Genomic DNA, 14,213 nt, shown 5'->3' on the forward strand with positions numbered 1-14,213 from the left:
TGATCTTTCCTTGCCTGGTGAATAATGGGGCCTTTTCAGCACATAGCAGAATAAATTGAAAATACTTCTTAAGTTTTTTTGTTCATCATGGTTGAGGGTGGAGAAGGTAGAGATTTCATTTTTATAAACAGTTTCTTGTGGCAGTCGAAGAGCCAAACAGCACGAAAACAGGCCATGATATTGACGGCCATATGTTCTGTTAGAAAAAGTACCATTGTTATTTATCTAGCCATTGGTGTATGCTTTCAAGAAAAATGTTTGTAACAAAACAGTTTCTTCTGTTGCTTATGTTTTGCTATAGCCACTAAACTGCTTTGTGGAAGTTTCTCAGAGCAAAACATTCTTGTCTTTTGATGGGAAAGATGAAAACCAATTGTGGTATCAGCCTGCTGTGTACAGCTGGCTGAGCCAAGGAACCTCGTCCGATCCTGCTCTGTCCTTTGCTGGGTGTGGGTGCTTCTTGCCCTTCATTTCTGTTTCCTGTATGCAGGAATAGGAATAGTGGCCTTCTTCACTGTGGCTCTCATGTCGACCCTAAGAGGTGGTCTACCTCTTTCCCTCTCTTCTGCTTTCACAAAATGACTGTTTACACCTCTAATCTGAAACTGAAAGAAGAGGAAATTCTTCATCTAAACATTACCCTATTTGTCAATTATCTCTTGCTTATTTTGTCTTTCCTAAGTATACCTCTGTTCTAAATCCAAGAAACTGCCTTACATGGGGAACGGATCCTAGTTCGAAATTCTAAACACCCTCTCAGTTTTTACTGCCAGCTTTTAAAGGCTGTAAGTGGCGCAGTTGTTGCTTGAAAGTAAGCGCTTCATGGGTCGCGGTAGTTCAAGATCTCGATGTTTGCAGCCTCTCTTCTTTTTTAATTAAGTTGCAGGTAAAGATTAGAGATGTTGTAGAGATGAACTTATTTCATTTACTCATAAACACAGCTATTAACTATTTTGTTATCTTCCCCCTAACAGAAAAAGACAAAATCTTCAAAGCCTTCAAAACCAGAAAAAGATAAGGAGCCCAGAAAAGGAAAAGGAAAAAGTTCGAAGAAATGAAACCATTTTTCACTAGCGACAGCCACTTTTTACTCTCCCTCCTGACCAGTCCAGCTGGTCTAGAGAAAGCCGTTTTTTCCCAGAGCAACCATGTTTTAGCATAATGGGATGACCTGGTGTCCCATTATAAATAAAGGGTGGTATGGCTAGAAGGGTATGAGCAGTAGGCTTATGTACACCTCTTATAGAGGTTGATAGGACTGCTTGGGTCCTCCACTGTCCCCTGTCAATCTAGTTAGACGTGCTTCTGAATGACCATAGAATTGGAACTAGAAACTGCACCTGGGCGTTGGAGTCAGATTTTAGTTAACAACGAGCCTGGGAGCAGGAGTACTAAGGCGTCTTTTGTAGGCTTAAGAATTTATCCTAATGGCCTTTATAGGACCAATGCTGATTTTTTTTTTTAAAGGTAGTTCCTATTATGTGGTGAAATTTTGTAAATAAATGATTATACAAAATAGTCACCACCTAGAACTGGGTATTCTTTGTACATTGTCAGATATCTTTCAAAGTATAAATGAGGAATAAAAATGTTCCACATGATACATGTACAAATTCTTTTTAAGATTGTCATCTTGTACAGCAAAATATTATGTTGGTATATTACTTCCTTATTAATTTGCAAATGATTGGATTAAAAAAGCTCACTGTATTCCTTACTAACCTGTTGTGTGAAACATAACATTGGCAGTCGAGGAGTCAGAACTTGGATTCCCACCCTCACTCCCTGTGTGTGCTGACCACGTCTCTGCTGTGAATAGGACTTCACGGTGAGGTCTGTTATGGGGCTTTGCAGTGTGGGGGGCTGCAGAAGATTCTCAGACATTCTTATCCTTCTGGAGTCTCAACCCATCAGGTTCAAACCAGTAGGAACCAGGCTGGGTGAGGCTCTTAAGTTCACTACGGTGGGGGACAAAATGAACACTGGCTTTTGTTCACTTTGCCCCCGAGAGATCTAGTCCTGTCCTGTGATGGCTTCCACAAACCGTGTTGGAAGTTTGGGTTATTCCTATAACCGTATGTGTTGAGTGGCCCTGAGGCTGTGGACCTAGCCTGGAATTTAGATGTCTAGCTATTTTTTAATCTTGTTGGTAAATGCTCAGAGGTCTGTGCTACCTTTGTGAGGTATATACTAAAATGAATGTAAAATAAGGATCGTATTCCCTGCTTTAAGGAACTGGTAGTCTTGTTTGGGTGATGAGACAAAGTTCTTGAGACATTTGAACTGTATTTACCAGTGTGAAAAATGTCCTTTATGGAGATTAATTCATTATGGAAATAAAACATTGCCTAAGCCCTTGCCTGCTGAATCACGACCCTGTCTTTGTTAAAGTCCGTCTTGAAACTCTTATGCTTCAGGAAAGGTTTTCTCACCAGTAGGGTGAGGCTGGTTTTCCTATTCATGTTCTTCCATTTCTATGCCTTTTGGATATGCAAGTCACGTCTCCCTAGGTCTTCTGCAGCCCCCAGGAGAGGGACTTGAATCTCCATGCAGCCAGGATGCGGCGTGGTGTCCTTCACTTGTTCATTACGATTTTGTTTGTAATTTTAAATGTTTTAAACCCAAGATTGGGATAATATGTGTGTAAAATAAATAGCATTTCTTTTAGAATTGGAAATTGTAAACATGCCCTTTATGAGGATGGCATAGGTCTGTTTGATTCCTCTTTGAAGCCCTCGTGACCATGAGGTGAATGAGTGAGATTTACGGTAGGAGGCAGTTGGTGGTTCTGCAGCAGTTTGGATGTGAATCTGAATGGTCTGTATTGGGGTTGAGTCTTCATTGGAGCCACTAATGATGGGCCTTTTGGAGCCACTTGATGCCACATGCCATCTTTGCAGCATAAAACTATACTTGCTCTTTTCAAGATCCATTGAGTCACGGCCATTTTGTTACTTACAAACCACTCACCTTTATCCTTCATCTCGTTAAATGTTGGCAGTTCTGTAGCACCATAATTTGATCTCTTAAAGTTATTGATGGGGTAGATTATTTGTACTAGGATGAGTAGCTTCCTAAACAAGCTCCAGTATGAGTATGCTCATGGGTGAAAGTCTAAAGCCTGTAACTCCCAAAGTAGAATGTGCCCACTCTCACAGTCCCGGGTGCCTGTGGTTCTTATTCCTACAGCCTTACTCCAGGCATATTAGAGGAAGCAGGGGACTGTGGGTAGGTTTTATGATAATAACTTTGTACCACTTAGTAAGGCCAAGGCCTCTGGCCTGTTCTCTGGCCGGCCATTGGGAGGGAAGTACAGGTCCTAAAGCTGGAGGCATCATGCAGATGGGATACTTGGATGCTATACAACATTACTGGCACCTTGGGCCCTAGCTTAGGCTCCTGGATACCACTGTAATTAATGCTCAGGGTGCTGGGGCCATACTGTAAAATCATACCGGATTTATTCACAGTTGACTCCCTGACTCGTTTCTGTCAGCTGCTCAGACTTTAGTGACCGTCGTTGGATGACAAAGAAGCATATACTGATGTGGGAAAAGCATGGACTCCCTTGGAGAGAGAGAGTGTGTGTGTACGGATGGTGTGTGTTGTATATGTGATACGGGGAAAGAACCTTCACACAGCCCCAGAGAGGATTCCAAATAATGTATGTATGTTTTCAGGGGAAGTCAAATGACTTAATTTTGTTATGAGAATTCTGTAGTATGCAATAGAATGACTCGGCAGATATAAGCTGTTAGTTTCATTAATTCTTTACAAGATTGCTTTTCCTAATTTTTGATGTTTTGCTTCTGGGCTGATTCTGCTTAATAGCCGTAATTTGTATAAACTTCTCATTTCAAGCTTTTTACACTGTTCACATCTGTGTTGCCCAAACTTGACAATGTCCTTCAGAGCTGCCTTTATCTTTTTCTGTTCTCCAAATCTAGGAAAACGTCACAAATATCTAGTCAACAATTTTATTTTAAAGTATTTCAAAATACAAAAGTTATCAAAAAGCTGAATATTTACAATTATGTCGTAGGTTACTATTAACAGTGCAGAGGATAGAGTGTGTAAGACTTTGAAGAGGAAATATGCAAAGTACAATAAACAGCAAGGTTACATGTCATCGTTTTGCCACTGTACAGAAGCGGAAAGTGCCGACCTGGAGAGGTCACCGTTTCATTTCTCTGTATCCAGTAAGGACCGTCTCTTAAATCCATTGGGGGAGGAAACAGCCTCCTGTGGAAAATGCTGTCTTCTCAGGAGCATTGTATCTAGAAAGGACAAACAGAACACATGCCTCTAGAAGGGTTGCAAGTAATGGCTGGCATTTAGTAATAAAGCCAAACATGCTCAAAAGAATTTTTTTTGCCTGTTTCTAGAATGTGGAACAGGAAGCATTCAAGTTAGAAATCTCCAGTCTGTAATCCGCATCAAGTTTCAGTAATAGCCTTACCAACTGACTAAAATTGTGCGGGCAAGCTCTTGAACCTTTGTAATGAATAAGGATGCTGATAACAGCCACCTCACTGGGAAGAACGAATGCAAAGTGCTCAGCAATTTGTAGAGAAAAAATTTTCCTGAAATTAAACAGTTATGTTTGTCTAAAAGCCAGTGAACAACAGCTTCAACCAGTATTCACTGTATAAGGATGTTTACAGTGACTGTGTGTGTGTGTCTTTTTTTTTTTCCCTTGGAGATGGGGTCTTGTTACCCCATTGCCCAGGCTGGAGTACAGTGGCTGTTCATAGGCATGATTATAGTCTCCTAGAGCCCTGAACTCCTGGGCTCAAGTGATCCTCACGCCTCAGCCTCCTGAGTAGCTGCGACTGTGGCCACAGGTCTGCGCCTGGCTATAGTGACGTTTTTGAAGGATAGTGCATAATCATAACTCAGTGAAGACATCTGCAAGGAGCTATGATGTACCATGGTCTGGTTACTTGAAGTTTTCTATAAAGCATAATCGAATGCTGTGATTGATAGTGTTTGGAGAGATTCTGTGGATGTTTTTTAAAAATACAAGGTTCCACTTGCAGTTTAATCTTCCCATAGATAACAGTTACAAACTTGGGACAAAATCTGAAATTTTTTTTTTTAGAAGGCCAGGAATGGTGGCTCACACCTGTAATCCCAACACTTTGGGAGGCTGAGGTGGGAGGATCACTTGAGTCCAGGAGTTCAAGACCAGCCTGGGCAACATAGTGAGACCCCATGTCTTAAAAAAAAAGCTGGGTATGAGAGCACATGCCTGTAGTCCTAGCTACTTGGAAGGCTGAGGCAGGATGATCATTTGAGCCCAGGAGTTTGAGGCTGCAGTGAACGATGATTGTGGCACTGCACCCAGCCCAGGCAACAGAGTAAGACCCCGTCTCAAAAAAAAAAAAAAAAAAAAAAAAAAAAAAATTTTACTTAGAAGAAAGGTCAGTGAACTAGAATATAGATACAAAACTAATTATCCAATATGAACAGAGAAAAAAGATAGAGGAAAGAACTTTAGTGACCTTTGGACATCAAGTAGTCAAACACAGATATTACTGGAGTTCCAGAATGAGAAGACAGAAAGGGATAGAAAAAGTGATTGAAGAAATAATGGCTCAAAATGTCCCAATTGAGGGAAGAATATAAACATACAGATTCAAGAATTCTAGAAAATCCTAAGTTAAAAAAATTTAAAAACCACACCCAGGCAAGTATAGTCAAAATTCTGGAAACCAAAAATAGAGAATGCCTGGAATGTAGCCAGAAAGAAACCAGTAAATACAGGGGAACAGTGAAGTTTGATACTGGAGACAATCATGAAAGTGCTTTAAGAAAACCTCAGAATTCCGTATCAAGCGAAAATATTCTCAAAAATGAAGGAAAATAAAGACAGAGAAGAAGTCACCAGCAAACCTGCACATGTAAGAAATGTCAAAGGAAGTACTTCAGGCTGAAAAGAAATAATACCATATGGAAACTTGGATTCAGGCAAGAATAACATGGAAATTATAAATGTGGGTAAATGTAAAGCTACATTGTATTTTTTAAAAAATAATTTCCTTTAAAAAGACACAACTAAAGAAAAATTGTATCATTGTATTACAGGATTTATAATGTGTACATATGTATATTTGTGTGTATGTGTGTGTATATATATATAATTGGATATTAACCAAGTACAAAATTTTGTAAAGACAGGTAAAAAGTCAATAGAAGAATCAAATGAAATACGAAAAAATATGTAGTCAAATAGAAGGCAAGACAAGAGGAACTGAACAAAAAGTGGATAGGACAAATAAAAAATAACAAAATTGTAGACCTAAATTCAGCCTGATGATAACACTTGAAAAAAAAAATCACAACAGAGGAAAATTGCAGACCAATATCCCCCATGAACACAGACACAATATTCTCAACATAATATTAGCAAAATAATCCAGCAATAGGATAATACATCATGATCAAGTGAGTTTATCTCCAGAGTAAAAGTTGGCTTTAACATTGAAAATCAATATAACTTACCATATAAATGGATTAAAGGGGAAAAGCCGTATCATCTCAATTGATTGATTGATTGATAGAGAAAAAGCATTTGACAAAATTTGTCACCTAGTAAACTAGAAGGAAACTTCCACAGTTTGTTAGGAGACCTCTCTGAAAAACCTTACATCACAATAGTGAAATACTAAATACCTTCCTCCAATACTGAGAACAAGACAAGGATGTTGATTCTACTATTATACAACATTGTAGAGGAGGTCCTAGCCAGTGCATATGAGAAGAAAAATAAAAGTTACAAAGGTTGGAAAGATAAGTAAATATTTTGTCTATTTGTAGATGACTGTTTACGCAGAAAATCTGAAGGATTCTACAGTACAACTACTAGACATAAGTTAATTTAGAAAGGCTACAGGATGCAAGGTCGATATATAAAAATTAATTGCACTTTCCTATGTAAACAATTAGAAAATGAAAAAAAACTAAATTTAATTTAGTATTAAAATCTCCCCAAATTATTTAGAAATAAATTTAACAAAAGACACGAAAGACTTCTTTATTCAAAACTGCGAAATAGGCCGGGCATGGTGGCTCACACCTGTAATCCCGCACTTTGGGAGGCTGAGGCAGGTCGATCACCTGAGGTCAGGAGTTCAAGAGCAGCCTGGCCAACATGGTGAAACCCCATCTCTACCAAAAATACAAAAATTAGCTGGACGTGGTGGTGGGCGCCTGTAATCTCAGCTACTCGGGGGGGCTGAGGCAGGAAAATCGCTTGAACCCTGGAGGCAGAGGTTGCAGTGAGCCGAGATTGCACCATTGCACTCTGGCCTGGGTGACAAGAGTGAAACTCCATCTCAAAAACAAAAAACCCTGCAAAATAGTGATGAGGAATTGAAAAAGATCTAAATAAATGTAGAGATATACCATATTCATAGATTGGCAGACTGTTAAAGATGTCAATTCTCAAAATGATCTACAGAATCAATGTAACTGTTGTGATAGGCAGAATTCTAGGATGGTCCCTAAATTTCCCACACCAGTGATACTTATCCTGTGTAACACCTTCCTCTTGAGTGTGGGCAGGGCTTGTGATATGATGTGATAATAACCGCATTAGGTTTAATTATATGCTAGAGATGAAGGAATTTTGTAGATGTAGTTAAGGTCCCAATCAATGGACTCTGAATTAATCAAAAGAGAGTTTGTCGTGGGCTTCACCTAATCAGGTGAGCCCTTTATAATAGGGTCCAGACTTTACCTGAAGGGAGAGATTGTAAATATGAGAGATGCTCTTACGCTGGACTTGAAGCAGTTTCGTGTTGTGGGGAGGGTCACGTGTCAGGAAACTGCCTGTAGGAGCTAAGGGCTTCAGTCCTCTGACCATAAAGATCAGAATCTTCCTCCCCTCCAAAGAAAACAAAACCCAACAAATAGACTAGAAAAAGACTTCGGGTAAGATTTCAGCTCCAACCAACACTACGATTATAGCCTTGTGAAACCCTGAGGAGAAGACCCAGCTAAGCCATACCTAGACTACTGACCCATAACCATAGAAATTGTGAGATAATAAATGTGTGTTGTTTTAAGATGCTAAATTTGTGATAATTTGTTATATAGCAACAAAATTAATACAAGCCCCAATCATAATTTGAGCAGGTTTCTAAAATAGAATTTGAGAAACTGATTCTAAAATTGTCTACAAAGATAAAAAGAATAACAGCCAAAACAATCTTGGGAAAAAAAACCAAATTGGAGGATCCACAATACCTGACTTTAAGAGATTCTATAAAGCCACAGTAATCAAGATAGTGTAGTATTAAAATAAGGGAAAAACACATAATGGCAAAGAAGAGAGGGTCCAGAAATAGGCCCACATTTTATATCCATTTGAGGGGAAGAAAACCCAACCCTTCCTCACACTGGAAACAAATTATTTCAAGATAAATTGCAGATCTAGAGCTTCTAGAAGAAAACAGAAAAATATGTTCCTGACTTGTTAGTAGGATATATATAGATAGATATATATATATATATATATATATATATAACACACACACACACACACACACACACACATATATTTAGGACAAAAAAGGCAATAACCCTAAAATTTAAAATTTAATAAATTATAATTCATCAAAATCAAAACCTCATCAAAAGACACCATTCAGAAAAAAATGGGAAGCCACAGAGTGTGATATTTGCAAAATATATCTGACAAAGAACTTGTATCTAGAATATATACATAAAAAACTTACAACTCAAATACACAATAATCCAGTGTCGATGAGGAAAATTTGTCTTTTCAGCAAATTCTGCTGGGTCAGCTGGATATCTACATGCAAAAGAAGGAAGCTGGATCCCTATCTCACACCAGACACAATAAGTGGATCAAAGACCTAAATATAAGTAATGACTATAAAACTCCTAGAAGGAAACAGGTGTAAATCTTCATGACCTTGGAGTAGGCACTGTTTTTATTTAGAGATGGCGTCTTGCTATGTTGCCCAGGCTGGTCTTGAACTCCTGGACTCAAGCAATCCTGCCTCAGCCTCCTGAGTAGCTGGAATAACAGGTGCATGCCACTGTGCCCACTTTACACAATGGTTGATTTGTTGGTTGGTTTTTTGAGACAAAGGGGTTTGCTCAATCTGTTGCCCAGGCTGGAGTACAATGGCTTGATCATAGCTCACTTCAGCCTCAGCCTCCTGGGCTCAAGTGATCCTCCTGCCTCAGCCTCCCAAGCAGCAGGGACTACAGGTGTATGCCACCATACCTGGCTAATTATTTTATTTTTTTGTAGGGACGCGGTCTTACTATGTTGCCCAGGCTGGTCTCGAACTTCTGAGCTCAAGTGATCCTACCACTTTGGCCTCCCAAAGCACTGGGATTATAAGCATGAGCCACTCTGCCCAGCCTGGCAATGGTTTTTGATACAATACCAAAAGCATAAGCAACCAAAGGGGGGGAACCAAACAGATAAATTGGACTTCATCAAAATAAAATACTTGTGCATCAAAGATGCTATCAAGGCCGAGCGTGGTGGCTGATGCCTGTAGTCCCAGCACCCTGGGAGGCCAAGGTAGGAGGATTGTTTGAGCCCAGGAGTTCGAGACCAACCTGCGCAATGTGGCAAGACCCTGCCTCTATTTAAAAAACAAACAACAACAACAAAAAAAACAAGGGAAAAAACCCCACAAGAAAATACTTCCAAATCATATACATGATACAGAACTTGTATCTAGGACATATAAAGAACTCTTAGAACTGAACAATAAAAAGACAAACACCTGGCTGGGTGCGGTGGCTCATGCCTGTAATCCCAGCACTTTTGGGAGGCTGAGGCCGGCGAATCACATGAAGTCAGGAGTTCGAGACCAACCTGGCCAACATGGTGAAACCCCGTCTATACTAAAAATACAAAAGTTAGCTGAGCGTGGTGGCACACGCCTGTAGTCCTAGCTACTCGGGGGGCTGAGGCACGAGAATCACTAGAATCCGGGAGGCAGAAGTTGCAGTGAGCCGAGATCATGCCACTGTACTCTAGCCTGGGCAATAGAGCAAGACTCTGTCTCAAAAATAATAATAATAATAATAAGGCAGACAGCAGCTGTTGGCAGGGATGTGGAATGGAGAGACGAACACTTGTGTGCTGCTGGTGGGAATGTAAGAGGGTGCAACTGCTGTGGAAAACATTTTGGAGTGGTCAGGGAAGGGCAAGAAGGCCAGTGGGACTGCAACATGGTGAGTAATCAGACCTGAGGCAGGAGGAGGAGGCTGGGCCTGTTAATGGACAGCCTTGGAGGCTCTTTGTGTTTGCAGGTGCAATAAAAAGCCAAGAGAACCATGAACCAGATACTGGAGATAGCCTGAGAGCCCTTGTTCATGGGGGCTAAGGGTGAGAGGTATCTAGATAATATGTAGGTTTTCTGTCCCGTCCAACTGGTTGGATGGAGCTGCTGCTTCCTGAGGAAGGGAAAACAGAGAGAGGTTGTGGGGGGAATCTCGACTCCTGTCTAACCAGGCTAAGTGTGAGATCTGTGTCAGAGATGAATTACTTTCACTTTTCCCTTTGGTAAAAGAATATCCTGAGTTTTGGCAGGGCTTTTGGCTTCTCAATTAAAGACTACATTTCCCTTCCTTCCTCTGCAGTATGTGTGGCCATGAGTAAGTGCTTCCAATGGAATGAAGTAGAAGGAATATGTGTAGCTTCCATGTGACAAAAGTGGGACTTGGAAAGAAAAAGAAATGGAGATTATTTCCAAATCTCTGGAAGCCAACATTTTTACAATATATTCTCCTGAATTATATCACAGACCCTCAAAAAATACTTTTATTAGCTGGCTCTAGTTTTAATGGAGTGATTAAAAAGACCCCTGTGAGATTTGACAAAATCTGGTCTAGTCGGAATGATGCTGCTTGGCTAAAACAACCTTTGTCACTATGGAGATAATACCTGTGTTTTAGCATTAAAAAAAAATACATCAAAAGGTGTTTGTCAGATTGTTCCAATCTGGCAAGTTCCACGATGCACTAAAAGGAGTTGATACTGATACACAGTAAAAAGCTGCATGCACGCTGTGGACCCTTGCGCCCAGAAGGTGCGCGGGCACTCTGCCACTCACCTGCACATGTCACTCACAGTTCCTCCTCCGTTCGCAGGTACTGGGTACAGTCTGAAATCTTTTTCAGCTGAGCAGCGTTTAATCTTTCTGAACACATAGGACATGTGCTTTCAGTGTTTAGCATGCTGTTTAGGGGAGGCAAAGGCAGAGTAAATTAAATATATAACATTCCTTTAGCTTTGGATTATTCTAATGAGAAAGACAACTACTTTCTGTCTACACCTCTTAACACATGTCTACCATGCAATTTGAGAATCAGAACTATTCAGTCTCATGCAAGATCCTCTTTAAAGATAATATTCTCAAAGGTCATAGGAGGTTCTTCCAAGAAGACAATTTGAGTCTTTAGAGATCCTTAGGAACACAAATAAACAGAGGAATGCTTCAGAACAAAAGAGGCAGAATGAAAGGCCTGTGTCGGGAGAAATCAGTGAGACTGAGTGACATGACGCACACTTACATCTTCAATTCTGAGTATAAAGCAGGGAAGTCACAATGTGGACACACCGTCCAGTCATCTTTCAACATGTGTTGACCCTGGAAATGGGATGTTTAAGAGTAAATGGGGGGGGGGTCAGGAAGAGGGGGGGGGGGGAAGGGAGGAGATCGAGACAAGTGAAAGTCTCTAAAAAAAAAAAAAAAAAAAAAAATTAGCCGGGGTGGGGGGCCTGTAGTCCAGCTACTCGGGAGGGGGAGGGGGGTGGGGGGGGGCTGCAGTGAGCCGGATGGCATTGCACTCCCTGGCGAAGAGGAGATGTTAAAAAAAAAAAAAAAAAAAAAAGAGTTAAATTCATCTTTATTTTAAAAACTCCCACCATTAGTCAATGTTTTTTTTTTTTTTTTTTTTTTTTTTTTTTTTTTTTTTTTTTTTTGAGACAGAATCTTGCTCAGTTGCCCAGGCTGGAGTACAGTGGCGCATTCTCGGCTGTCTGCAACCTCCACCTCCTGGGTTCAAGCGATTCTTCTGCCTCAGACTCCTGAGCACCTGGGACTACAGGCGTGCCCCATCATGCTTGGCTAATTTTTGTGTTTTAAGTAGAGTCGGGATTTCACCATGTTGGCCAGGCTGGTCTCGAACTCCTGACCTCAAGTGATCCACCTGCCTCGGCCTCCCAAAGTGCTAGGATTACAGGCATGAGCCACTGCACCCTGCCTGTTATTCAATTATAATAATTGAATTCCAGTTATAAGTCAGACCTCTAAATTATAAAATCATTGCTATTTCACATGTGTGGGTAACTGAGATGGCATTAAAAGGATTAAAGCTAGGTTTTATCAGATTCATGTTTAAAGGAATAATATTCAGTTTTGTGATATCATTACCTGAATTTAGTTTTCTTTAAAATAAAGCTTAAATTAGTCCAGCGAATTATAAATAACCTGATATGTTGAAGTTGTCTGATACTAGGTCTCAATATTATAATAATAAAAACTACCGCTTATTAAGTGCTGCAGCCTGCCAGGATGGCACCAAGGCTTTGCACATGTGTAGCTCGTCAATCTGTGGTTGATTTCAGCAGGCAGGTGTTACTACAGAGGATTGAGCCCAGGACGGTCTGAACCCCGAGTCTGTGCTATTTGGCCCTGCAGTGATAGTGCCTCCACTATTATTATTTGCTTTGAATATCACCTTTAACTGTATTGACTATGAAATAAAATGCTAGATGTTGCCGGAAATTTGAGGGATAAGATTATTTTAAAAGTGAAGAAAATATTGACATACATCAAGTATTCAAATGGGTTACAAATAGATGTGCAAAGAAAGGGAAATTACTATAAAGGAACTCACTGTTGCAATGCAATATGGGATACTGTTTTTACATCCAGGACAGAGGAGTTCAAACTCTGGGAGAAGAAATTTGCAGAATGGACATGGAGTCGTGGCCTCTTCTATCTCGGATGTATTGGGTCTCCTGTGAGGAAGAATCATGTCATTTAAAAATACCGTTTTATTCACGTACCGGGGATGGCAAACAGAAAGCATATTTGGAAAACCAGGGACATATGACACACCTACTTCATAGTCAGACTCTGGGCTTAGAGAGATACAAGCTCACACCAGCCCTTGATCCACTCCAGGGAGGAGGAAGAGTACCTAGGATTGGTTAGGTTCTAGGGTGTGACATGGGCCACGTTTGGGAACTGGAGTTCATAGCACATTCAACGGCAGAAAGCATGGGTAGGTCTTGCGGTCTTCTCTCTTCCTGTGCTACTGGAGTGGTGAGCTTGGTATTTTCCCTCTGTGTCTCCCTTTTGTGTAACAGAAGTGGTAAAAGTTATACCAGCACTGTCCAATAGAACTGTCTGTGACAATGGAAATGTTTGGATTCTGTGCTATCCAATATGGTAGCCATGAGCCACATTTGAACACTTGAAATACGGGTAGTGCGAAGAACTAAGTTTAACTTTTATTCCATTTTAACTAAATTTAAATAGCCACATGTGGCTAGCAGGTACCATATTGGACCACATAGCTATAAACGATTTGTGCATGGGGAGAGAATGCCTAGCATCTCCTCCCACCAGAGCCCCAGCTAGCGTGGTTCTCTGCTGTTGGGGTAAATATGATCTTGCATTTTGTGGTTAGCTTCTCCCCATCCCACTCTCCATGCTAGCAGGTATTCTGGGTCAGACTGATTTGGTCTGAAGCTACTTAGGCTTAAAAAAAGGAGTATTCCATGTACTTCTATCCAGCTTAAAGCTCTCTGCCGTGAGGGTGGTTCCCAAACCCAGCTACCAGTGAAGTGTCATTTGCTTCCATTTGTCATTACCAATCCAGTATCTCCCTGGGCTAAGGTCTGGGTCCAAGATTCAGGTACCTGGGTCTTGTCATAATGTAATGAACAGGAACCCCAAATGTCATCACTCCTGAAAAAGTGGTTGTTTAGAATTACTCCATGACTGCAATGACTTTTTTCTTTTCCAAATGCAAGGGCTACTTTTTCCTAGTTTTCGTTTAGAAAAACCTAGAAAAACCAGGCTACTGACTGCTTTCTGAAGCAAGGATGTGCCTAAGGGCTTTTGGGGCTGCAGAGGATTTGGAAATGAGCTCTCTGCTGGCAGTGGGCCCTGTGAATATGAAGTTCCTCACACTGGGAGGAACTT

General features: G+C 40.6%; 2 protein-coding genes across 10 annotated transcripts in view; one reads left to right on the forward strand and one right to left on the reverse strand.

The window, feature by feature from the left end:
* Positions 1–2,359, forward strand: part of RFC1 (replication factor C subunit 1) — an 84,828-nt gene extending 82,469 nt beyond the window's left edge. For 2 of the 4 annotated variants that reach the window (XM_003258588.3, XM_030800830.1), the window contains exon 25: positions 975–2,359. In XM_003258588.3, coding sequence (XP_003258636.2) covers positions 975–1,058 — 84 coding nt within the window. In that variant the 3' untranslated portion in view covers positions 1,059–2,359. Of the gene's footprint in view, positions 1–682 lie in introns of all 4 variants that reach the window. The other 2 variants (XR_004027208.1, XM_030800831.1) reach the window with 2 other exon arrangements.
* A 1,604-nt stretch (positions 2,360–3,963) lies between these two features.
* WDR19 (WD repeat domain 19) overlaps positions 3,964–14,213 on the reverse strand; it is a 98,621-nt gene continuing 88,371 nt past the window's right edge. For 3 of the 6 annotated variants that reach the window (XM_030800832.1, XM_030800834.1, XM_030800835.1), the window contains 4 exons: positions 12,898–13,021; positions 11,569–11,645; positions 11,109–11,233; positions 3,964–4,277 (listed from right to left, as the gene is read on the reverse strand). In XM_030800832.1, coding sequence (XP_030656692.1) covers positions 11,122–11,233; positions 11,569–11,645; positions 12,898–13,021 — 313 coding nt within the window. In that variant the 3' untranslated portion in view covers positions 3,964–4,277; positions 11,109–11,121. Of the gene's footprint in view, positions 4,278–11,108; positions 11,234–11,568; positions 11,646–12,897; positions 13,977–14,213 lie in introns of those variants that run through there. The other 3 variants (XR_004027209.1, XR_004027211.1, XR_004027210.1) reach the window with 3 other exon arrangements.

The sequence above is a fragment of the Nomascus leucogenys genome, chromosome 20 (assembly GCF_006542625.1).
Source record: "Nomascus leucogenys isolate Asia chromosome 20, Asia_NLE_v1, whole genome shotgun sequence".
NCBI lineage: Eukaryota > Metazoa > Chordata > Mammalia > Primates > Hylobatidae > Nomascus > Nomascus leucogenys.